The sequence below is a fragment of the Schistocerca piceifrons genome, chromosome 5, assembly GCF_021461385.2.
Source record: "Schistocerca piceifrons isolate TAMUIC-IGC-003096 chromosome 5, iqSchPice1.1, whole genome shotgun sequence".
In the NCBI taxonomy this organism is placed as follows: domain Eukaryota; kingdom Metazoa; phylum Arthropoda; class Insecta; order Orthoptera; family Acrididae; genus Schistocerca; species Schistocerca piceifrons.
In genome coordinates this window covers 505,405,749-505,432,590 of record NC_060142.1, presented here as the reverse complement: position 1 = coordinate 505,432,590, position 26,842 = coordinate 505,405,749, and the positions used below count along the sequence as shown (strand labels likewise).

The 26,842-nt window shown below is 39.9% G+C and overlaps 1 protein-coding gene across 1 annotated transcript in view; it reads right to left on the bottom strand.

The window, feature by feature from the left end:
• Positions 1–5,299: 5,299 nt before the first annotated feature.
• Positions 5,300–26,842, bottom strand: part of LOC124799115 (nucleolar protein 8) — a 59,369-nt gene continuing 37,826 nt past the window's right edge. Inside the window, 6 exon segments of the mRNA XM_047262653.1 lie at positions 5,300–6,026; positions 12,806–12,950; positions 12,953–13,029; positions 14,704–14,752; positions 14,754–15,006; positions 26,110–26,312. Of these exon segments, the coding sequence (XP_047118609.1) occupies positions 5,845–6,026; positions 12,806–12,950; positions 12,953–13,029; positions 14,704–14,752; positions 14,754–15,006; positions 26,110–26,312 (909 nt within the window). The 3' untranslated portion in view covers positions 5,300–5,844.

Sequence of the window (26,842 nt, the reverse complement as noted above, 5' to 3'; positions counted from 1 at the left end):
AAAAACAATGGGGTCAATTGAATCTTTCACTCCAAAGGATAAATCAAGACAGATCAGAGATCAGAGTACAAGCCTTGGGGGTGCATGCGATTATTGCTCCCTGACAAGAAAAGACTGGGGGGTGGGGGTGGGGGGTGGGGGCTGGAGTTGGAGTCCAGAGCAGAGACACTGTAGTTGAACTGCAACTGTGATCTCACTTCTGCGTCTCTGTTGTGGGAGGTGGATCTACCTACTAGGAAAAGGACACAGCAATTCAGATGCTCAGGGAAGCCATGAACAACTGTATTGTCATTGGGTAGCTATTGTTGGTGACCTGATCTGTAGTAGAGTGATCCCAGCCTCCATTAGTATGCTGTTCACAGGGCTAGTTTGACAGGCTGCTGTTGCAAGTCAGATCTCACAGTGGTGTATCAGATCCAGGAACCGCAGTACTGAGAGCAATGGCAAACAATATGCTAGACTCCCATAATCAAGATGGGAGACGCAGGCCTTCGTAAAGTTGCAGAAGGGTAGTGTGGTCTGCATGCAAGCTGGTGTTACTGAGGGAGTGAAGTGTATTTAGGTGTAGTAGCCAGCATCTTTGCCTAAGTTGATGGCAAAGATGGGGAAGCCACATTAAATGGGCATTGAAGACCAGTCCCAAAAAGTGATACGTCGGCACCGCATTGAGTAATTGGTCATCGAAGTAATGATCTGGTTGTGGATGAACAGTAGGATGTCAACAGAAGGGCATGATGTGAGTCTTGGTGGCCATAAACTGAAAGCCATGGGTGAACGCCCATAACTGTGCCATTCGAATTGTTTCCTGCAGTCAATGTTCAACAACACACACACTACAAGAGCAATAGCAAAAACAAAACTAGTCAGCATACAAGGAGGGTCATACTGAAGACCACACAACTGCTGCTGGGCCATTGATGGCCACTAGAAAGAGAGAGACCCTCAATACAGAGCCCTGCGGGACCTCATTCTCTTGGTACTGTGGGAAGCACCAACTTAAACCCAGAAAATATGGTGTGTCAAGAAGTTCTGTAAAAAATCAGAAGCAGGCCCAGAGACCCGATCAGGTAAGGTATCAAGGATGTGGTGTCACCATGTGATGTCATAAACCTTTTTATAGGTCGAAGAAGACAGCAATAAGGTGCTGACATTGGTCAAAAGCTGTCCAGGTGGCACACTCCAGGAAAGCCAAATTGTCAGTAGTGGAACAGCTTAGCAAAAACTGCCCTGGGATGGAGCCCCAAAGACTCCAAGACTCAAAGAACTAAAACAGCTGCTACCTCAGCGTGTATTCGAGCAACTTACAGAAAACACTGGTGAGACTAATTGGGCAATAGCTGTCCATCTCTAGGGGCTGCTAACCCAATTTCAGCAAACGGGAAAACAGTGCTTTCTTGCCATTAAGATGGGAACTCGCTCTCACTCCAGATACGGTAAGGTAAGGTGACATGGACAATACGCCAATAGGTGTTTGAGCATTTGGTTTTGGATGTGCTACAGCCCTGGGGTACAACAGGGTGAAGGGTTAGGGCACTGAAGAATTCTCACTCACTGAATGGAGCATTATAGGGTTCCAGGGTGGCATGTAGCGAAAAATAGGTACATTTGCTCCACCCGCTGTTTGAGGACATGAAAGGCAGGTTGATAGTTCTCAGATGCAGAGACTCGAGCATAATGCAGAGCAAAATGTTCAGTGACAGCGTATGAGTCAGTAAGGCAACTCTGTTCAAGGAAATACCAGGTACACCTGTGTGGGGCTGATATCCATAAAGGCATCTGATCTTCATCCAAATCTGCAAAGGAGGCGTGTGTGGCCCAATGGTTGAAACATACAGTTGCCCGGATTCTTGCTTCCATTATTTTATGAGGTGGCAGGCGTGGGCTTCAGGTGGCCGACCCGGCCATGGAGCCATTTAAAGGCAATGAGGTGCTGCATCGATGGATGCAGTCTCTAATGGCCTCGGCAGTTTCAGAGGTCCATCTAGGTACTATATACCTTTGGGGGGGGGGGGGGGAGGGGGGGCATCCCAAAGAATAGGGGATCGCCAAGTTGGCTGCCAACAGAATGACCGCTGTTGCACTCGAGACAGCCATGCCAGTATCACCATGTAGTGGAAGTGAAAGCATCCAATCAACAGTTTTGAGAGCCCATCAATGGGTGCGTTAAGTTCCGTGTGCCACAATGAAGTGCATGGGGGAACCAGCATTCAAGAGACAAAGATCAAGATCTGCCAGCAAGTTTTTGAAGTCTTTAATGCAGTCAGTGATTGTGGTTCCACCCCACAAAAGGTTGAGGGCATTGAAGTTGCCCAAGATTAGTGAAGGTGGGAGGAGCTGAGAAACCAACGCAGACAATATGTTCTGAGGCACTTCACCATCAGGAGGGAAATTAACATTACAGATGGTAAAATCCTGAAATGCCCTTACCCGAACAGCCACAGCCTCCCAATATGTATCAAGATGCATAATTCTGCTATATGTAGAATCCAGAACATAAGTGCAAACTCTGCCCGACACCCTATCATAGTCGGCATTATTCTTAAAATATCTCTGGTAACAATGAAAGGTAGGAGTTTGTGTAGCTGGAAACCAAGTTTCCTGAAGAGTAATGCAGAAAGCAGAGGAGGATATTATGTCATAGCTCAGCCAGATAGTGGAAAAAACGCTACATTTCCACTGGAGAATCATGTTGCTTGTATAATGTGAGGGTGTGAAGGGACCAAGGAGGCAGGTTATGCCCCAAGGTCACCTGCTGCCACTGTTTGAAAGGTTATGGTATCAACAAATATACGTTCTGAGTAACTTGCGGTGCAATCTGAAGCCTCAGGGGCACCATGGATTGTCACCTCGGCCACAGAGTGGAACATGTGGGATCAGGTGTTGCGGGAGCCATCAGAATCTCCTTCGTCTTTGATGCCTTATTTTTATATTTCTTCTCCTTAGGGCTTTCAGATGACTGGGAGGGCTTCCCTGAATTAATTTCAGGCACTGAGAAAGATCACAAAGTCCTACAACCAGCAGCCTGTGGCTCCTTCAGACATTGTCTGGTATTTGTCGCAGACTGGCAGAAACCTCAGAGAGGAGTGTCCCATGGGACCCTTTCCTGGCATGAAATGCCACACAAGGGTGACGTATCTTGGGCTGGGGGATGCGGGTCGACATCCCTGGTGAGTGGGGAGCCATTGCTCCTAAAGTAGGTGTGGGGGCAAAGTGGCAGAAGGAGAGCCCCAACCATCAGGTGGGCAGGGAGTGTCAAGCAGCCCTGAGGGCCCACTGTAGCAGGCATAATGGGTGAGAGTACTGTTGTCAGAGAGGGTGACACCATCATAGTAGTAGCATTTGACATTGACATGTGTGCAGGATTTAGACACTAGTACTTTGTATTGGCCCCTTGGTATGTTAGTCCCCAGAGTCTTATATTTCTGTATTTAAACTCTGTCTGGTTAGCAGGGAGAATGGTGATCACAGCTGACACAGACGGGTTGGGGGGCAAGAGAAAGATTTGCATGCAATGGTTGTTCACAGTTCCTACAGACAGGGTTGGTGTTGCAATGTGAACATGTGCCCAACTTTCATGCATCTGAAGCACCGCATGCAAGAGGGGAGGAGGGGGGGGGGGTGTCAAACATATGGTTTCACATCACATCAGTATACCACCACCTTAACAGTTTCAGGAAACGAATCCCCCTCAAACGTCAAGATGAAGGCCCTGGTGGCAACCCTTTAACCATTGGCCACCTACAGACATGACGGAGACAGTGTACACCCCGTGGCTCCAAGTTGGCGTGTAGCTCATCACCCGAATGCAAGAGAAGATCATGGTGGAGAACGATGCCTTGAACCATATTTAATCTATTATGGGGAGCGGTAGTCCCAGCCAATCAGAAGCAAGCAACACCCATGACTGGGCAGGGGACACTGTTTCAATCAAAACTGACCCACTCTTCATTTTGGAGACAGGTGCAAGTTGCCCAAATTTGTCCTCATTATTCTATACAAATAATAAAGTCTTTGTGGCCAAAAAGGAATCCCTATCTCACCTTGTACGAATTGGGATTGGGGAAGAGGGGGGGGGGGGGGGGGGGAGTAGTATTCCTCTGCTTGTCACTTAGCCCTACATGCCTCCCACAGTGTCACGAAGTGGACATTTTGATGTTGTAGCTCTCTGTATTGAATGAGTTACTTCCTTCTTAAGAGGCTGCTGGGGCTGTAAAACCACCATTGTGAGCAAGCTTCATATGCAAGTCATCTGCCATAGTATGACCCACTCCGAACAGAGGCTCTTCCCACAGGTGCCACCTAGCCTCAACAAGGGCTACGTGGCCAGTAATCCGTTGCTCGGAGTCCTTGTGCCCCAGTCATGATAGGCACATACTCTTTGGCATACACAAGGAGTTTCCACCTCAGGCACCAAAAGTGAGATCCCTGCGTGAGTCAGGGGGCTACCACCTTGCAGTTACTTGGCAACCCACCAATAACCGGATGGAAAGAACGGACGCTAAGGTGGAATGGCAAAATGGTAAAACACACACCACATTGGGTGACCTTTCTTGCATGATCTGCACATCTGAAATATTTGGAAAACTGGTGGCAGGTTGAATCCAACAATGGAGACAACATATTCATTAATGAAAAGGTGCTGAGAGCAATGGAAGTGAAATGGAAAGCTAAGGTCCTAAGTCATGTACCAAGTCCACATGGGGTCTGCAGGGAGGCCATCCAATGGAAAGGCATTAGGGGAAAGGGACAGTGGAAGCATGCACTAGTAGCAAAGAAAGGGAGAAAGGGCAGTAGTGCTTCAAAGGCTGGGGCACCATGGTAATCAATGACACACTGACAAAAGAGTTGAGCGTCCCCACATGGGGGGGGGGGGGGGCGGCACTCAGAATTGTAGCATACAACTGGTGGCATGTATCATAACTACATGAGTGTGAGAAACAAAATGCTGTAAACCATCAGAAAAACTAAAAGTGCAAATTTGAAGAGTTCATAAATATATATAGAGCACCCTCTCCTTCAACACGACAATGGCATACCACATGAGCACTGTTACATCTGTAGCAATCCGGCACCCTGGGTTCACTGTCATTGATCATCCACCATACAGTACTGAATTGACCCAATCAAATTTTCAGACTTCCAAAACTTGAAGAACATGTTCAAGGCTTCACGTTGTTAGTGATGAAGCAGTGCAAGAGATGAGGTTGTGGCTCTGTCAACAAAGTAAAACATTCTACAGTGATGGTATCAACAAACTGGTGTCTCGTTAGGAGAAATCTGTTAATTTAAAGATGTAGAATGATAATTTAGCTTTTTTATTTAAAAAGCTTTAAGAGTTTTAACATAAAAAATTTGGAGGTATTACTTTTTTCAGCACACCCTCATAAACGTAATGTTCACACAGAGCCTTCAGTTTCGCGGCTTTATTTCCCCTGTTGAGATTAATAATTTAAAACTCAGTTACATTAAAATACTCTTCATTTTATACAAAGTTTATGTACAAACTGATCTTCTACAGGTAGTATTAAATAAAAAAAATATACTTGTGATCAGTTATCCATAGTCTCTTCCCTTTCCAATGTGGGCTTATAAAGACAACAGCTTCCTATTTCTTGCAAAAATTCAATACGCACTCTTGTTTTAAATTCTGGTTTATGTTTTTCAGTAAAAAGGAGAGATAAAAGTTATAAAATATTTGCGCAAAATAGATTTCTTCACACACTCATTATAAAGAAACAGCTGTCTCCACAGATAAATCACCAAAATTAAAATCACAAATCCATCAGCACCAAACTGCACAACACAAATGAAGTACATTTTACATAACATGTAACCTTAGTTATCTTAATGTTTACTTTTTTTCCCTGCGTGTTTTTTCTTCTGGCCACCAAGCTTTTTCTTCCAAGGTCTTTTTTTCCTCATGTTGTTCTTTATTTTTGCTCTAATGATTAGCTTTAATTCCCTACGCCTTTTTGAAAATTCCTCTTCTCCAATCCTTTTTGCTGTTGTGATAAACTCTAGTCCCTCTGAAAAAAAGTTAATCACTCTGTTACCGTAACGCAAATTTATTATATATAAAAATAGTACTGTTGGTATGTTTGTCATGTGAAAAACAAAAGTTTACAACTCAATACAATGTTATTTTCCAGTAGTACACTGTCCTATAAAATAATAGCAGCTGTGAAACATCTGTAAGGACTACATAAGAATACTTTTATGCTGCAGCCTCGCTGCTGTCATCTCGCTGCTTGCGCATCACACCTCACTATTCGCCAGGAACCTCGTTACGCTTACACTGCAGCCTCGCTGGTCGCTGGGAGTAATTACCCTGCAGCTATTCACATAGCTAGCAGAATGCTAGCAGAGTCAAACAGAGCACTGCTGGAATGACCTTAAAGCAGCCCATCACTGCTCAAGTTTCCGGACATGTGGCAATAATTGTGATTGATATCACCACCTGGCGAGGATCATAGCAGGCAGCGTGGCAAGCAGCAATGATGCAGGTCAAATGGGCTGGTGAGACTGTGGCCTTATTCCTGCATCACCAGGCCATGCCGGGTGAGCAACAAGCAATGATGTGGCAGCATAAAAACACTGTTATTATTGTTGTGGTCTTCAGTCCTCAGACTGGTTTGATGCAGCTCTCCATGCTACCCTATTCTGTGCAAACTTCTTCATCTCTCAGTACTTACTGCAACCTACATCCTTCTGAATCTGTTTAGTGTATTCATCTCTTGGTCTCCCTCTACGATTTTTACCCTCCACAATGCCCTCCAATACTAAATTGGTGATCCCTTGATGCCTCAGAATATGTCCTACCAACCAATCCCTTCTTCTAGTCAAGTTGTGCCACAAACTTCTCTTCTCCCCAATCCTTTTCAATACCTGCTCATTAGTTATATGATCTACCCGTCTAATCTTCAGCATTCTTCTGTAGCACCATATTTCGGAAACTTCTATTCTCTTCTTGTCCAAACTAGTTATCATCCATGTTTCACTTCCATACATGGCTACGCTCCATACAAATATTTTCAGAAATTACTTCCTGACACTTAAATCTATACTCGATGTTAACAAATTTCTCTTCTTCAGAAACTCTTGCCCTTGCCATTGCCAGTCTACATTTTATATCCTCTCTACTTCGACCATCATCAGTTATTTTGCTCCCCAAATAGCAAAACTCCTTTACTACTTGAAGTAGTCTCATTTCCTAATCTAATTCCCTCAGCATCACCCGACTTCATTCGACTACATTCCATTATCCTCATTTTGCTTTTGTTGATTTTCATCTTATACCCTCCTTTGATGACACTGTCCATTCCATTCAACTGTTCTTCCAAGTCCTTCACTGTCTCTGACAGAATTACAATGTCATCGGCGAACCTCAAAGTTTTTATTTCTTCTCCATGGATTTTAATAGCTACTCCGAATTTTTCTTTTGTTTCCTTCACTGCTTGCTCAATATACAGATTGACTAACATCGGGGACAGGCTACAACCCTGTCTCCCTTCCCATCCACTGCTTCTCTGTCATGCCCCTCGACTCTTATAACTGCCATCTGGTTTCTGTACAAATTGTAAATAGCCTTTCGCTCCCTGTATTTTGCCCCTGCCACCTTCAGAATTTGAAAGAGAGTATTGCAGTCAACATTGTCAAAAGCTTTCTCTAAGTCTACAAATGCTAGAAACGTAGGTTTGCCTTTCCTTAAGCTAGCTTCTAAGATAAGTCGTAGGGTCAGTATTGCCTCACTTGTTCCAATATTTCTACGGAATCCAAACTGATCTTTCCCAAGGTCGGCTTCTACCAGTTTCTCCATTCGTCTGTAAAGAATTCGCATTAGTATTTTGCATCCGTGACTTATTAAACTGATAGTTCGGTAATTTTCACATCTGTCAACACCTGCTTTCTTTGGGATTGGAATTATTATATTTTTCTTGAAGTCTGAGGTTATTTCACCTGTCTCATACATCTTGCTCACCAGATGGTAGAGTTTTGTCAGGACTGGCTCTCCCAAGGCCGTCAGCAGTTCTAATGGAATGTTGCCTACTCCCAGGGCCTTGTTTCGACTCAGGTCTTTCAGTGCTCTTTCAAACTCTTCACGCAGTATCGTATCTCCCATTTCATCTTCATCTACATCCTCTTCCATTTCTATAATATTGTCCTCTAGTACATCGCCCTTGTATAGACCCTCTATATACTCCTTTCATCTTTCTGCTTTCCTTTCTTTGCTTAGAACAGGGTTTCCATCTGAGCTCTTGATAATCATACAAGTGTTTCTCTTTTCTCCAAAGGTCTCTCTAATTTTCCTGTAGGCGGTATCTATCTTACCCCTAGTGAGATAAGCTTCTCAATCCTTACATTTGTCCTCTAGCCATCCCTACTTAGCCATTTTGCACTTCCTATCGATCTCATTTTTGAGACGTTTGTATTCCTTTTTGCCTGCTTCACTTACTGCATTTTTGTATTTTCTCCTTCATCAAGTAAATTCAGTATCTCTTCTGTTACCCAAGGATTTCTACTATCCATCGTCTTTTTACCTACTTGATCCTCTTTTGCCTTCACTATTTCATTCCTCAAAGTTGCCCATTCTTCTTCTACTGTATTTCTTTCCCCCATTCCTGTCAATTGTTCCCTTATGCTCTCCCTGAAACTCTGTACAACCTCTGGTTCTTTCAATTTATCCAGGTCCCATCTCCTTAAATTCCCACCTTTTTGCAGTTTCTTCAGTTTTAATCTACAGTTCATAACCAATAGATTGTGGTCAGAGTCCACATCTGCCCCTGGAAATGTCTTACAATTTAAAATCTGGTTCCTAAATCTCTGTCTTACCATTATATAATCTATCTGAAACCTTTTAGAATCTCCAGGGTTCTTCCATGTATACAACCTTCTTTCATGATTCTTGAACCAAGTGTTAGCTATGATTAACTTACGCTCCGTGCAAAATTTTACCAGGCGGCTTCCTCTTTCATTTCTTAGCCCCAATCCATATTCACCTACTATGTTTCCTTCTCTTCATTTTCCTACTGTCGAATTCCAGTCACCCATGACTATTAAATTCTCGTCTCCCTTCACTACCTGAATAATTTCTTTTATCATCAATCTCTTTGTCATCTGTGGAGCTAGTTGGCATATAAACTTGTACTACTGTGGTAGGCGTGGGCTTCGTATCTATCTTGGCCACAATAATATGTTCACTATGCTGTTTGTAGTAGCTTATCTGCATTCCTATTTTTTTACTCATTATTAAACCTACTCCTGCAATACCCCTATTTGATTTTGTACTTATAACCCTGTACTCACCTGACCAAAAGTCTTGTTCCTCCTGCCACCGAACTTCACTAATTCCCACTATATCTAACTTTAACCTATCCATTTCCCTTTTTAAATTTTCTAACCTACCTGCCCGATTAAGGGATCTGGCATTCCACGCTCTGACGAGTTTTCTTTCTCCTGATAACAATGTCATCCTGAGTAGTCCCTGCCCGGAGATCCGAATGGGGGACTATTTTACCGCCACTATATTTTACCCAAGAGGATGCCATCATCATTTAACCATACAGTAAAGCTGCATGCCCTCGGGAAAAATTACGGCTGTAGTTTCCCCTTGCTTTCAGCCATTCGCAAGTACCAGCACAGAAAGGCCGTTTTGGTTAGTGTTACAAGGCCAGATCAGTCAATCATCCAGACTGTTGCCCCTGCAACTACTGAAAACACTGCTGCCCCTCTTCAGGAACCACATGTTTGTCTGGCCTCTCAACAGATACCCATCCATTGTGGTTGCACCTTTGGTACAGTTATCTGTATTGTTGAAGCATGCAAGACTCCCCACCAACGGCAAGGTCCATGGTTCATGGGGTGGGGGGCTGGCTGAGGAGGGGGGGGGGGGGGCACATCGATGGATTGGCAAAGGTAATATTAAATGTTTAATGGAAAATCTCATATAAGATGTGAAACAAATACTAACAAAGAGATAGAGGGGCTGGCCAGTACTTACCTCAGCTCAGTACAGCCGATAGATACACATAAAACAGAACTGAAAATTTACATTCCTAGCTTTCGGAACTTTGTTCCTTCATCAGGGAGGAGAGAGGGGAAAAAAGGGAAGAAGGGAAAGTGGATTCAGTTACTCACAACCCAGGTAAAACCTGGGTTGTGAGTAACTGAATCCACTTTCCCTTCTTCCCTTTTTTCCCCCTCTCTCTCCCTGATGAAGGAACAAAGTTCCGAAAGCTAGGAATGTAAATTTTCAGTTCTGTTTTATGTGGTATCTATCGGCTGTACTGAGCTGAGGTAAGTACTGGCCAGCCCCCTCTATCTCCTTTGTTAGTATTTGTAATATTAAATGTAAAACACGTGGCAAATTTGGGCATTTAATGCAAGACTGCCACTTGAGAAAAGAATTTGTAAAGTAGAATGGTTCCATCTCGTTTAGAGTCAGAGACTCCATGGCCAGTCAGATGCAAAAGTTAATATTGGGACATAGATATCCATATCCTTGTAAGGACAGCGAAGCCAGATGTGTGTTTTGCAACTCACAGGGCAGGGGACATGGCTAGAGAATGTACGAAAATGCAAGATATTCTGTGAAAAAATAAAAAGCAGGCAAATGAAAGAGAAGTATATGATTACATGACTCCTCATGCTGAATTAAACTTTGAAAGTAAAAAATGAGTTAATAGACTTGACTTGTTCACTGAGTACATTTTGATTATTCAATATGAAGTACCTGTAAAGCCAGGTTGGTTATTGACCAAACAAAAAGTATAAAAAATTAAGGGTACTAGCAGTCTGGTGATACATATGTATGGAATGGCCCATTTCAGATCTTGTAATAGATCGGGACTAAGTTTGAAACGTGAGTTTCATTTGGTAGGAGGGGAATTGGTTATTCCCTAAGCTAGTTCAATTGGTAGAGACTTCTTTATGGAGCATGTTGAATTAACTGATTATACCAAAGGAACCCTGTGGATCAGCAGCGGGCCAATTGAATTGTGTAAGGAGATAGAAGCACAAGTACACAGGAACAGGGGCTTAGAAAGCCACAAACAGATTTCGAAACTGCAAACTGTGAATGCAGTACAGTTCACAGTTCCCAGCGTTGCTCAAATGAGACAGTAAACAAGAGTAAATTGAGGAAACATTAACATAAAACCACTTATCAGTAGGCAGACATGTCACTGACAGGAAAATGGAAGCTACAGAGCCTAAAGCTAAAATAAAGATGCATCCCCATTTAGAAGAGGATTTTGAGGGATAAAGGTTACAGATTCTAGCTAAGAGAGGGCACTGTTGAGAAGCATCAGACATGCTGGGGTGAGAGTATGAAAAAAACTCTTGAGTAATTAGTGTTAAACACACAAGAAGAGGTGATTTCTATTGAGATGCCTCACATTTAAAATGGAAGAAGTGCCACAATGTAGCACTAGTCTGAAGCAGACTGTGCATAAGGTAGAAAAGTCTCGAGATGAGAAAAAATCAAGAATTAGTTTATTAAAAGAGAAACTTACGGTTACATCATTTAAAATGTCGTACAGAAGCAGCCCATAACAGAGTTTGTGTTCTGCGTATAATGATGTATTTCATCTGCCAAGAGGTTGAAATATACAGATACAATTCAGCATCAAATAAAATTTATTCCCAAATCTGAGGGACAAGTAATTTGCTCCCTGTCCTTACAGAATACCATAAGCGTTACCAATAGGAGATAAATCAGACATAACAGGATGATATAATAGTGCCTTCACTAGCTCCAGGAACTTTCCATTAATAACACTCCAAAAATTTGGATGCATCTGGTAACAATAATTGGAGAATGGTAATCAATTACAGAAGCAAAATGACACAACTGTGAACACACTCTTCCCACTCCCCCATATCGATGAAATTTTGAAAGGTTTGGCCAACACAAAATATTTTTCAATACTTAACTAAGGAATATTGTCAGACGTTATTACATGAAAAAGGATTCCACAACTTACAGCTTTTAGTAGACTGTACGTGTACGTGTATTATATTTACACAACAATGCTAATCGGACTTCGTTCTGCAACCGCCACTTTCTAAAAATTGATGAACTCAATTCTAATGGACGCATAGGTTGAAAAATTGTTTATTCGTTTATATAACATTCTAATTTTTGGAAGTAATCTCTGGAAGAACATATTTTGAAATCGCAGGTGGGTAAATGAATTTTTAAGGAAAGAGGTCCATATCTGGGACACGTCTTAAACAAAAATCAGTTAAGTGAGACCCAAACAAGCTAAAAGCAGTGGTGGAATATCCTCTGCTGATGCACACACCAGTCTCTGCCCCCCCCCCCCCCCCCTGCCCCGCTCTCCCATAGCCTCCTGTCACTTTGCCTAGTAGCAGCCTTGTCCCACTGCCAATGGTAGAGGTCATCTGTTCACAAGATACATTTGCTTGTGTGAATTTTGTGTGTGTGTGTGTGTGTGTGTGTGTGTGTGTGTGTGTGTGTGTGTGTGTGTGTGTTTTCTGAAGACCACTTTGGCAAAAACTCATATGTAACCGTCTTTTCGTTGTGCCTGTCTGCAGCTCAAAATGTCATCTTTATGGTGCATAGCAACTTAACCGCTTCATAATATTATTGCTCCATTAGTTAGCCTAAAATATGTGGGAATCTTAGGTAAATACTCAGTTATGTGTTGTCTATATGTTCCTTTGTTAGTATCTCAGTTTCCACAGTTTAACTCTGTCTGTGAGACTGTTTCCCAGTTCCAACAGAGTATTTTTGTAGTAACAAATTATTCTTTCCCCCCCCCCCCCCCCCCAACCCACAGCTTACCTTTTAGACGGGCATCATTTTCTTTAAAGAAGAATGAACTGGTGACCTTCATATTTTCAGAAATGGTTTCATAACTGTTCTGATTTGGTTCTGTTGATTTTTTCACCTCATATTCATCTTCAGAATCACTAGAATCGTATTTAAAAAGGATTCCTGTGACCAGCCAATTTGCTTTTTCTTATTTAATTCAGAGTTCTTGTATTTTTCTTGGGAGGACTGTGCACCTGTAAAGCCAAAAAACTGAATAATCTATGAAGAGTCAAAACAAAGAGAGTTTACATATCAACAGATAATTCACATGACACATGTAATTATGAACAGTTACTGTACCAAGTGAAAGAACAGAGGCTTACTACAAACACTATTGTGAATGCACTATTTGTTGTACACATGAGGTCAAGAAACCATGATAATGCTGACTCAAAATATAATACTAAATCTTCATTTAATGTTGTCTAATTACTATCTGCATGGGCAGTACTGTTGTTCACCTGTCTCTTGGGTGAAGAGTAACTATTTCAACTTTTCATGCAATCAATTCTGAAGCTGTGTCAAAAATGTAACAATTCTTCTTTTCATACTGTTACATATATTCTTTCTTCTGGAACTTTTATTCATATAGACAAAACTTTAAGGTGTGTGGACAAATTTTCATTCTAGACCCTGGATGGTAGTGGAATAAAACAAAAAGCTTACTGGTATATGAAAACTCTTGACTTACACTACAAAATTATTTTCAAATTCCATTCCCGAGCATAAATGACTATAAGGTGAGAGGTTGTCATGGAACAGACATTAAACCTCTTCATTACAGACATGTTAAAGAATTGTCAATACAACACCTCATATCTTAGTGATATTATAATAAAATTTTTGAAAGCAGACAATTTAATAACACGAATTGAGGTTGTTTTTTTTTTATTAGCATAAAATTTACATGAAGAATTTTTAGGATGTGTCTCCTTAAGCTCTTGTGGAAAGGGGAGAGGGGATATTCCAAACATAACTACATCAACAGAGCCAAAACCTATTGGTACAAAGCCAATGTGAACTGGAAACAATTTGGGCAAATTATGCACACACAAATTGAGGCCACATTAACAAGGGCTTTATTTCCAGATTGTATCTCTTCAAATTTCTTAAGAGATAGTGAAAAAGAGTGCTTTCACACCTGCTTTGAATCAGACAGAAAAATGATGTACCCAAGATCCACTGTCCCTTCTGGAATGCCTTGGTCACAGACATGTAACCTCCAAAACTGGTCAAAATGTACCACCCGCCTCTGTCACCCCACAGGTTACCTATTAGATTTCTGGCAAGCAGTAAGCACTAATCATAAAATGTGTAGCTACCCATGTACAGTATCACACACTCTTCTTTACAAAATATGGAATATCTCTTCCAACACACATAGATAAAACTTGGGACTCATTTAAAATGCTTTCTCAGTGCCCAAGATATTCAGCAATATTGTCAAATTTACTGATAATGGCTCATCAACATGGCTTCTAACAAGGGCATGCACCACATGGAAATGTTGCTATAATCCATGCACCATATGGAGGTATTGCTATGATTCATACACACTCCAAACACTTCAGTTTTGAATTTCATTTGGGCCAAGTCTTTTTACTACCACAAAAGAGACTACAGTTTGCTCCTTATGTGTGGGTGGTGCAATGACAAGTGCCATTTTTGCATCATCACCAGATGGTGCTGCCATTAGGGCAAGGGTTGCTCTAACTCAACATCTGGAAAAAAATAATGGGTCTACTTCCTGGTAGTCCCTGGGCTTCCTAACCACAATAATATGGGTGACAAAATCCTTCTGTGTTACTTTTTCAGTATATTCATACACTCAAGTTTACACATTGAAATGTTTTAAATTTAGTACAAACCTTTATCTTCTGTGGACCCAAACATTTCAAGCAGACTGAACTGGGCATCATTTTTGAGTTTTGCTCTTTAGGGTTTCTTTTAGTCTGTCTGTAACACTGTAAAATTTTTCTTTGGAAACTTCCACTTTTGCAGGTTTCTCATCTTCAACCTCATGATCTTCCTCGTCCTGCATTTTCAGACCATTCTCTACATTCATTTTTTTGCTTTCGTTCTCTATTTTCTCAGGTGTTGTAACTGTTGCAACCTCAAATCTCTTATGATCTGCTTTCAATGGATCAAACCTTAGCATGCTCCTACTATTACTGAAACAGAAAGATGGCAATGGGTAACACTGGAGGTTCGCATGGAATTTTTCAATATAGATATCCCTACATAATGCAAATAATAGCACACACAGTTACTTACAGGAAAGTGTTCTTAATGTCAAATGTCAACAGTGTATGCTCACAAATGTAAATTACTATTTCATAGTGTATACGTAGACAAGAAAGAAAACTCCTGGCTTTCTCTGTAAAAAAGTACTTTTCCTGCCGAAAATGCACTTTTCCCAGGTGAACGTACATTTTTTCCTTGTTAAGTGACAATATACTATTCCTCGGAGCTGTAAAACATATCAATCTTTCGAATGATGAAGGTTTCATACACTGGCATAAAATTGCCCGGTACTTTAGGAAACAAAACCCCAGCAAAAACCAACGTGTTTTGGAAAGATATTTGATGTGTGACAACATTTACACTAACATATGTTCGTATTACCAACGTCTAAACATCAATTCCAACATCAATTCCACCAATACAGAATGGTAGCTTCTGAAGCACTGAAATAAAGATTAAAATGCGCTTTTGTCTGCCAATCATAGTTAATGTCATGCAATCTCGGCGGCAAATGACAGCAGATATTCAGAGCATACGACAAACAGTAATATCACCATTAAGTAGTGTGAACACACAAATAGGAAAAGTTAATGGTTTGAATTAATATACATATGGTACAGTCACAAGAAAAGCTGAGCTTCACATGTAATATTGGATGTCAACAATTTTTTGCTGTTTCTTTCCCAAGGGCACAGCATAAATTGCAGCGGCTGGATATTTCTGACCAAGCACCATTATAAATTTCACTGCTGTACACCAATCATTTCATGGATTACCTGGCTGAATACATGTTCCGTCAAGCACTTTGACTTTTTCATAGAAAAGCCAATTTTGTCTGAAATTGCTCAAGAAACTAACTCTGCACCTTTTTAAAAATAATTATATTTTTTCCATCATTATTGCATAATATGTAATCTAAGAAAATATTAAAATAAATATGATAAGCCAACCTTGAAACTTGGTCTTTTTTGGTGTGTGTTACAATTTAAGATATATACAACACAAATGTACCACTAAAATTTTACGTAATAGCATAAATGACAGGTCTTCTGGGCCCAAAATTTTTCTAAGTAGCTAGTCCTCAGTGTTAAGTTCTGGATGAGAGTCTAATGCTCTGGATTTAAGAAATTTGTCACACATTCTCACACATAACATAATTCATCTTGCTTAAAAGAAAATTTGCTTTGAAAGTAACTCTTCTCAAACCACCACTCACAATATTTTCCTGCGACCTGTTAGAAATGCAAACAGTTGTGACGTCATGATCATTGAACCAAAAGCCACTAAAAGATGCACTGAAAGCAGTTTGTTGTTACGAAGTACTGCGTAGTCTTTGACACATTCTGCTGTTGGCAGACACTTGCATGTACACTGTGTTTCGTTGATGTAAATGGTGCATTTTCTTTGCAATTAAAGTTTTATTTTGGTGTTTTTTTTCTCATTAATGTTTTATTGCTGCAGTATCGTTCTCCAGTGCCAGGCTATAGTAAAATTTGTTGTATTAGTTCTTACCAGTCAAAATTATAAAAAATTAACTGGAAACTGAAAGAATGAAAATTTCTCAAAATTCTACAAAATTGCCTGGTTTTTCCTAGATTTCGTCATGTCAAAAAAATTCCCAGGCTTTTCCCAGATTTTTCAGTTGTCCCAGGGTGTATATACCTTGTACTTATTTTATTTTATTTAATAGCAGTAGATCTTAGTGTACTTTTCCTGTTGAGGAATATATTACATTCTAAAACCCCGGTTTAATCATGCGTTTTCTCCTTTGCAGTCCGTGAACTTCGTGTAAAACAAATAAAACAACTCTAAAAGGAGGTTTACTTATAAGTATGAGGTCTCTGTGTAACATCTCATTTATAGGCACAAAGAACAGCAATATCACAAAGAATCGTAAAGCTTGCTGTGATCTGAAGGCACCAATCATGTGCATGCCAATTTGGATGTGTCTGACGTGCCATTCAGGGTCTGCTAGCCATCGTAGTATGCGGTGCCATAGTGTTTTAATTCTTCACAATTTCTGGAAGACATGACAGAATGTAATATACTTGGGGTATGGGATATTCCTGCAGGTTGTAAATAATTTGGGAGTAATGAGTTGCAGCTGATACCATTAGATGATACAAGTAGATATAAGCAGCTCTCAAACTGATTGCACTCAGCATGATGACGAGTCAAAGTAAGATAAGTTACATCCAACACTAAACTTCCCACTATTTAATAAGGAAGTACTTTGCAAAAAGTTTAATCCTGAGCACATTTCAGTTAAAAAGATTCTTACACATCATGTGTACTACATACAAACACATAATAATTTCTGTATCTGAGGCCTTTTTTTAATGAATTCTGTGACAAAGCAGTCTCACATACTGTTCAGCACAGCATAGAACTGTTGTTGTTGTTGTTGTGGTCTTCAGTCTTGAGACTGGTTTGATGCAGCTCTCCATGCTCCTCTATCCTGTGCAAGCTTCTTCATCTCCCAGTACCTACTGCAACCTACATCCTTCTGAATCTGCTTAGTGTATTGATCTCTTGGTCTCCCTTTACGATTTTTACCCTCTACGCTGCCCTCCAATGCTAAATTTGTGATCCCTTGATGCCTCAAAACATGTCCTACCAACCGATCCCTTCTTCTAGTCAAGTTGTGCCACAAACTTCTCTTCTCCCCAATCCTATTCAATACTTCCTCATTAGTTACGTGATCTACCCACCTTATCTTCAGCATTCTTCTGTAGCACCACAAGCATAGAACTATAAGGCCTAAATTAAGGGAATACTTGGCACCCTGTTGAGTAAGATAAGTTACATCCAACACAAAACTAAGAGACATTAAGCTGGGATTGGTCAGCTCATACAAACACCTGGGTGTAGCATTTTGTAAGAGATAAGAATTGGAACAATCACATAAGCTCAGTCTTAAGTAAAGCATGTGTCAGACTTCGATTTATTGGTAGAATACCAGGGGAAATGCAACCAGTCTACAAAGGATACTGCTTACAAAACAATCATGTGATCCATCCTGGAATACCGCTCAAGTTTGACAAACCTGTACCAAATAGGACTAACAAAGGATATTGAACATACACAGAGAAGGGCAGCATGAATGGTTACATATTTGTTTGACCTGTGGGACAATGTCACAGAGATGCTGAAGAAAGTGAATTAGCAAACTATTCTATGAAAGTCTATTTACAAAATTCCAAGAACCAGCTTTAAAAGATAGCTCTAGGAATGTATTACAATCCTCATATACCTATTGCTCCCACAGGGATCATGAAGGCAGGATTAAAATAACTACAGCACACACAAAAGCATTTAACAGTCATTCTTTCCACACTTGATATGTGAATGGAATGGAAAGAAGCCCCAATAACTGGAACAATGGAAATTACCTTATGCCAAGGACTTCAAAGTGGTCTGCAGAGTATAGATGTAGATTCAGAAATGCTGAGGTACACTATCAGTTGTATGAGGGAATTGAAGTAAAGAGTGTTGTAAAAATGTTCAAATGACCAGAACACGTGGCAAATATGAAAAGAAATTTATTTAGCAGCATTTTTTCAAAACTTGATAAACAAAGAAAGCAAATTTTTGAGGAAACACATTTTTTAAAATATTGTACTGAAAGAGTAATTACATAAACAAGGTAATTTAACATTTACAAAGATTTTGTATGCGCATTTCAGATTGAGTTCAATATTTCTAAAATTTCCGAATAAAGGGATGAAGCTTCCAAGTTTTTTAAAAAGTCGATAAATGCAAGGATGGAAGTTAAAAGTTTGTTAATTCAAATTTTCTATTTTTATCATTTCTTTCTTTCTTTCTTTAACATTAATCACAAACAAAGCTCCTTTATTGGTCATTCTGCTTAGAAATACAATAATTTACTACAGTGTAACACTTCAGTATCACGCTGTTTCATAAGTGTTCGATAAGCAGAACTGCAAAATACCAATACACATCATTATAATACAACACAGAATACAGGTACATAATATTACACTGGAAATCTATTGATCACTTTCAACAATGCCCTAGTAACGCTTTTCTGCTCTTTCTGACACACAAAATGTCTCTCAAGTTTCAAGACATACTTTCCCTTTTTCTTGCTGACCATGATGTTCTTTTCTAAAGGGGCTCACTTCCTGGCTACAGTTTCTGGATTCCTGTACCTCAATTCTTACAAAATTTCCATTATAAGTATCTGATAGTGACAATAATACCTTCCTCTTAGACTTCACCTACAGAGAGCTTTTGTATTGGCTGATTCTTTAATCACATTTGAATTTTCCTCCTCCATTACTGCATAGAACTTTTCTGCACAAAGTTTGTGCAACCAATGATTTGTTATTGATTGATTCTTTTCCTCCAGGTCACATTCTTTTTGAGGTTCTGTATTTGGACATCCTTGATGTTACTTGAAATGTTGCAGCACATACAAGTATGGCCTGGCCATATTTTTTCCTCATGCTGTACTTTATTGAAACAGTATTCTTCTTTTTTCACTTCTTTCTTGATGTTCCTCCTCCCTCACAAAGCTTGCACAAACTGAGCAATAATCAGAAGCAAAGTACAGTTTACATATATTGATCTTTGGCTTAAATGGCCAAAAGCAAGTATCAAGTTTTGCAAAAACCCTTATTTTCAACACCTTATAACAGCAGCATATTTCAGCTTTGACAAGAGCATTTCCACGGGTCACATAAGGCAACAATCCTGATTTGTAACTACAAAAATATAAATTTTAAACAACTGAGTATTTATCATCTTTTGAAAAAACGCTGTTCAATTGTATTTTATTTATTTTGCTACAAATGTGAATATACAAAACTGGTAATGGCTGACTTCAGATAAATGTTTCCAATTACATCAACAATTATTCAACACCTTTCAAATAATCATTTGATATACTGCCACTAAACTTGGGATTATAGGCTTCCATAACTCGCTGTGAAATTACTAGTTGTTTTGTTGTTGTTATTATTGTTGCTGTTGCGGTCTTCAGCTTTAAGACTAGTTTGATGGAGCTCTCCACACTCGTACACCCTTTGCAAATTTTTAAACTTTGTGTAACTACTGTAATCTGCATTCACTTGAACCTGCTAATTGTAGTCAAGCCTTGATCTCTCTCTAGAGTCCACGCAGGATACTGTGGTCTATGCACAGTGACCAAAGTGCTGGTCAAGTTCATTTGTTTGTTCAGAAGGGGAGGCCGACAGTGTTTCATCCTTCTTTCTGCTAGTCGGCAATGATAGAATCAAGACACACTCCCTGCCATCTTTCTCAAATGATTTTACAGAAACTATACAGCAAAAAAATTCACGTTTGCAGTACATATAGCTTTCTATGTTAGCTTTATGTTGATGTGCCCAACATTTTGTTAATGATTTCAGTTATTGTGATATTTCCATGTAAGTAAGAAAGTGCACAAAATTTGAAAAAGTTTATAATGAAAATTACGGGTCACTACGATTCTGTTTTTGGTGGATATTGTATAATATGTTACTGTGTATGAAATTTAGCCAACATACTGAATTTTTTTAATACTTGGGTGGACATCTCTACCTGCCACCAATCTCGAGAAAATTGATCTGATGTAGCACATACATTTATAATTGCGTGCAGTTGCGATAAAGCCAGAGTGAAATATGCACAACATTCCTCGCATTTCATAAATGGTATGAGATATCAAAATGAGGTGTTAGCAAATGATAGTGCCCAATGGAGAGTGTTTTGCCATATGGTTACTACGCAAACCTTTATTATCTACCGTGTTATTTCCCTACCTACAGACTTTTTCAGTGAAAGAGTGTAATTTTTAAGTGCCACCGATAGTTGGTGAAACAAGAAATGCGTGGGTTTTGGAACAAAATAAGTAAAGTCACTACATGTTTACTTTTGTACCGAGCATGTGCTTTTTCATGTTACTAAGCTTACTTTTCCTCAATTTGCCACTTAAATCACTGTTTCACACTTCTTTCACAACTGCATCTGCACAACATATTAGTGAGGTGACACTATGCAAACTCCACTGTGTTTTGGCAAAAGAAGCAATTTTTAAGATGGCAACAAGAAAAACATGTAGGTTTTATCCCAAATTTGCCACTCATGACACTTCTCTGAAAGTTACAAATGGTTAACAAGCCATTTTGTTGCTTTTGTTGCATTTTCGGCAGAATTTTTTCTAGACTCTAACTAAAGAACTGGTGACAGTAGATCTTTTTGAATGGTCACCATGTAAGTGTCAGTATGGAGGGGCTCCACTTAATATTTACAAAAAATGTGAGCATAGGATTCAGTTTAGATTGGTTCTTCCCCCTCCAGCACTCGGCATTTCCCCTACTGCGCCTGCCCATGAACCCAACCACTACCACTCTCCCCTCCCCCCCCCCCCCCCCCCCAAGTGCCTTGCTGATAGCCCATCGACAGCTCACGTTGTTATGCGCACAACACTACAATTTCACCATCCACGACTTCCTTCCATTACCAAATTAACTATGCCTCGGTTCCTCAGCTTGTATGCTACCAGCCTACCCACCTTCTCCTAATCAAGTTGTATAGATAAAGCTCATTTCTCCTCGTATTTCACTCAGCACCTACTGATCTGTACTCAATCTAATACATATATTTTTCAGCATTCCACTGTAACACCACTGTTTAAAAGCTTTTATTCCTCATCTCACCTACTCTGTTTATTTCCACATTTCACTTCCAGACAACATTAAATTCCAAAGAAATACTTTTCGAAAAAAATTCCTAACACTTAAATTTATATCAGGCTTTATTAAATCACTGCTTTTTTTCAGGAAAGCTTCTCTCCCTACTGCCAGTCTTCATTTTACATCCTCTATCACTGTCAGTTTTTTGTGGCCAATATAACGATGCTCATTAACTACATAATTTGTCTATAAATTGTGAATGAAAGAGCTGTTAACATATTCCAAAAGCAGCTCCGAAAACATGAAAAGCTGAAATGGCGTCAAGTTCTCTGTAAATAAAATGTAAACAAATGCATCCAATTCACTCAATCCACACAGCACCTTTTAATACTGGCAGATCACCATATTTACCCAAATGCAAGCAGACATTTTTTTCTGATTGCCATGGTCCAACAATGTACCTGTGGCTTAAGATCCTGGGGCAAAGCCTACGAAGTTCTGAAAAATGCCACTAGAAGCCACCGTAAGTAGTTATTTTCACACAGAAGCCATTGTGTTAGTGTTTCGAGTATTGAATGTTTACTGTTTTTTAAGTTGGGGGCTATTCAATATAGCTCATATTTGAATTTAGCAGTTTTTTTTCAAATTTCACAGCAATAAAAATAAATCTCTTTTCATATTCGCCATCAAAGCAAATGTTTTTAACAAACTTGCAGAAGTTGGCAAGCATGGTCAATACAGTTTTACATTTCAACAGTTCCAACTCTGTTCGGAACCTATAAGCACACATTAATGTACATCAAACCATTTCTAAATGCTGCCAATATTCACAACATAACAATAATATATGTTTCACTGACTTAGTTTAATTTCATATTCACAATTACAAGTAAGTTCCACATTTGGACACAAAAGTCCTTATGGAATCTTGTTACTTCTGTGAGAGATTTCTATTATAACAGATGATCAATATGAATTATCTGCATTGCTCACAAAGGCTGAAATTTTCCCAAAGCTAGACCTCCCCCCCTCCCCTCCCTTCCCTTCCCCTAACTTCATTTATGTGTCTTCCACTAATCCCTGAGCCAGTGGGAGCAGTGCTAGCTACAATGTTTACAGATGGTACACTCATATTTCACCCTTTGTGTCAGCCTACTTTAGTGCTTTTGTGAAGTGCCAGGTTTTAGTCTACCATGGTGAAGCGTGTTCATTATACTGCAAAGCTGAAGACAGAAGTGATTTCACTCACCGAGGAAACACCAAAACATGCTGCAGGTTAGTGATAAGGGATCAATAAGAATAAAGTGGGACGCTGGAGACAGCAATACAAAAGCAATTTCTGGGCCAAAACATGGCGATTATTATACATTAGAAGTTGTGCTGAATGATTCTGTTAGGGAGCAGCAGCAGAAATACTTTTACCTGTCAGTGCAGAAATTATCCAAGTTACACCACATGAAGTTGCTCGATGGCAGAAAATTACGAATGTGAAAGGAAGCTGCAATTGGATTGTCTGTCTCATGAAACATTGGGGATCTTCTCTGTGTAGGCGGACTTCAGCTAAATAGAAGCTTCCAGATAACTATGAGAAAAAAACTCCTCATATTTTAGCGTTTCATAATCGGGTAGTGCACCAAAAATAATTATCTGCTTGGTCAGATAGGTAATGCAGACCAAACTTCGATGTCTTTTGATATGACAACAAATTACACAGTAGAAGCAAAGGGGGACAAAGGTGTGTCAAGATACTGTCTGCTGGTGGTGAAAAGCAGCACCTATCTGTCATGCTTGCTTGTACAGCCAAGGGCATAAACTGCGACCATTAATTTTTTTTTAACACAAGATGTTACCTAAGTCCGAGATATTTCCAAAATGCATTATTGTACATGCTAACATAAGTGGATGGTTCACAGAGGACATGATATTAGAGTGGATTAAACCTGCATGGCAATGGCGTCCTGATGCCTTCCTATGTTTGCCAAACATACTTGTAGTAGATATGTTTGCAGGTCATACAACTCTGGCTGTAAAGAGAAAATTAGTAGAGGGCAGAGCACACTTGACTGTAATTGTAGGAGGGATAATGTCAATCTACAGGCATTGGAAGTTTGTTTAAGCAAACCAAGTACAGACAAACTTAAAAATATGTACACACAGTAGCTAACGAAAGAAGATGGGCAATTAATGCTTACAGGTGTGTTCAGTGTGCAAGCTTGTCTCAAGTGTGTGAGTAGATTTACTGAAGTAGAAAATGTATCCCAAATAAAACTGTCTAACATCCATTAAAAAAAAAAAAGTTGAGTTTCTAATGTGCCTGATGGCACAGAGGATGATGCTTTCTATGAAGAGAGCAACAACAAAGAATCGAGTGACAATGACTCAGAATCATCTGAGTAATGATTAAAAACTGTATATATATTTTTATGATAGTTAAACAAAATTTCTGGTTTGTACTTACACTTTTCATTTCTAAGTCATTTTCTTTGTAGATATGAGACAGTATTCAGCCAGTTGGTGAGTTTATGCCACTAAGAATAAGAAGACATGGTGTCTTTTTCTTAGGTTCATGTTTATCTGATATCTTTTAACATCTTTTGTTCTATTGTGTTGTAAATTAGTATTATTGTTTATAACATTACTGGAGTTTCTCCACGGCACAGGTCTTTTGGTCTACAGTAAGCCTGTGTGAGCCTCTTCCCTCCCTGCCCCCTCCCAAAAGGAGAGAGAAAGAAAGAGAGAGAGGGGAGGGAGGGAGGGGGGAAGGGGAGGGAGGGGGAGAGGGGGGAGGGAGAGAGAGAGAGAGAGAGAGAGAGAGAGAGGGGGGAGAGAGAGAGAGAGAGAGAGAGAGAGAGAGAGAGAGAGAGAGAGAGTAGTAGTAGTAGTAGTAGTAGTAGTAACAGTAGTAGTAGTGCCTTTCTAGATGCTGGAAGGGGTTGATTTCCTTAGGAGGCTTTATACTAGCATTACACCAGCCATATAAGAAGAAATGAACAACCCCGACTGTTCAGTTATGTGGTGCAGTGAGACTTGCCTGTGATGTTCCAGCTCACAGCCCACCCGTACATAGTTCCTAATTATAGCTGCCTAGCCGTGCCCTAATTTGTTTGTTAAACAACACTGACAGACATAGGAGACGCTGCAGAAGAAAAATTTTCTGCAATGGTGGCAATACTTACAGTTTACACTTTGTAAGTATTGCTTGTGCTGGAAATGATACTGTGTAGATATATTATACTGCTTAGACTGTATAAATAGTAATCTAATAAAGTACCCTGTTTAACCTCTACCAGAGATGACACAAATCAGCATCTTTGCAAAAACCAAACATGGTAAAGCCCGGTTGGGATGTTACGAAAAGGATAGTTGCTACCTACCATATATGAGAGATGCTGAGCTGCAGATAGGTACAACAAAAAGACTGTCACAAAGTGATCTTTTGGCTAACAAACCACACACGACCCCAGTCTTCGTGTTTGCATGAGAATCTCTCTCTCTCTCTCTCTCTCTCTCTCTCTCTCTGTGTGTGTGTGTGGGGGGGGGGGGGGGGGGGGGGCAGCGCACATGGGAGTGTGGTCTGTTTTCGATGAAGACCTTGTTGGCCAAATGCTCACTTTCTGACAATCTTCTTATTCTGCCTATCTGCGACTCAGTAACTCCAGTATATAGTGAGTAGCAACTATCCTTGTCATAATATTGTAACAAATCAGCGTCCTGAATATGTAGATAGTTCTTCGCCAAATTTAAGTCCTTCAAATCAAGTTTGTACTTTGGCAAGCCAAGATGTAACTTTCCTGGATAAAATGCTATATTTCACTGAAAGAAAAAGACACTTCGGATGACACCCATGTGATATGGAAAGATTGACATACATCTCAAGCACGAGTTGCGGTATAGTCTGCAAAATTCTTGGTGGCCCCAGCTGTCCTAGTGGCCGCTTGGAATATTTTGACAGAGATAGTGATTCTCACTGCTGTCAGTGTTTGTGATGTAACAGTAATTTTAAGTGCCCAAAAGGCTAGATTTAATTCCATGCAATTTACTATAAATAGGTACTATTAATCCTCACAAATTCCTGAGAAGTGGGACCATTTTATCCAATATGTGATAAGTGAAAATTGTTTTGATTTTTAAATTTGGTTTGAAATGAGGGTCTTTTTTTCCCTTCTTCTTCTGAGTCTTATTTCTGGGGTGTGGTTTGCATTCAAGATCAGCTTAAAAAATGGTAAGATCCAATCTAACATCAATAACAGGATTCTATAAGGTGTATTCTCTCTCTCTCTCCCCCCCCCCCCCCCCTCCTTGATCTGACCTGCTCTTCCTCTCTCAGTCATTTAGTGACATTCAGCTAGAAGAGTTACAGAGTAACCTTACCTAGGTTTTTCTCTCTTCTCTGGTAACACGTGGGCTGTTTCACCCAGGACATCCTGCAGAATGTTCAACTGTCGTTTCTTTTCATCTTGAAATTCAACAACCTTATCAGGCTCCACTGACACTTCATCATCATCACTTTCATAAAACCTTTCATCCAAGGTAAATCTCTTGTCATTTGCATACTTAGACTGCAGCTCCAACAGCTAGAAAACATAAAACCCATTATTATATCTAACATAACAGCCTTTCCATAAATCCATCAATACAATGAATCATCACCCAAGTGATACTGTGGGGAAGAAAGCTCACTCACTGATGACAGCTCATGTGATGAGTATGGGAAACTAAGAATAACTTAACGTACAGAAAAATTGACACTTTTCATCTGTACTGTTATCACAATTGTGTGTGTATTTATTTACAAGGACTATATTAGCAAATAAATTACAACTGTTGGTTTATGCTACTTGTTTTGGACAAAAACATTCAATATGCCCTCTCCTCTCTCCTATTTAGGCAAGAACAGATTGTTGTAGTGGCCATGTCTCAGCTCAGGGACATATGGCAAAGATGAACATTGCCTCTAGTTCCTGAGACAGCAGTAAGCACCTAGCTGGACATAGCTGTTACAATGGCTACTTGAAGTTCCGCTCCACTCTCCTGGAATTTTAGAACAAGGGAAAATAGCTCACAGTGTGTTGATATATAATTTGTAGCTTGCACACAAGTCACC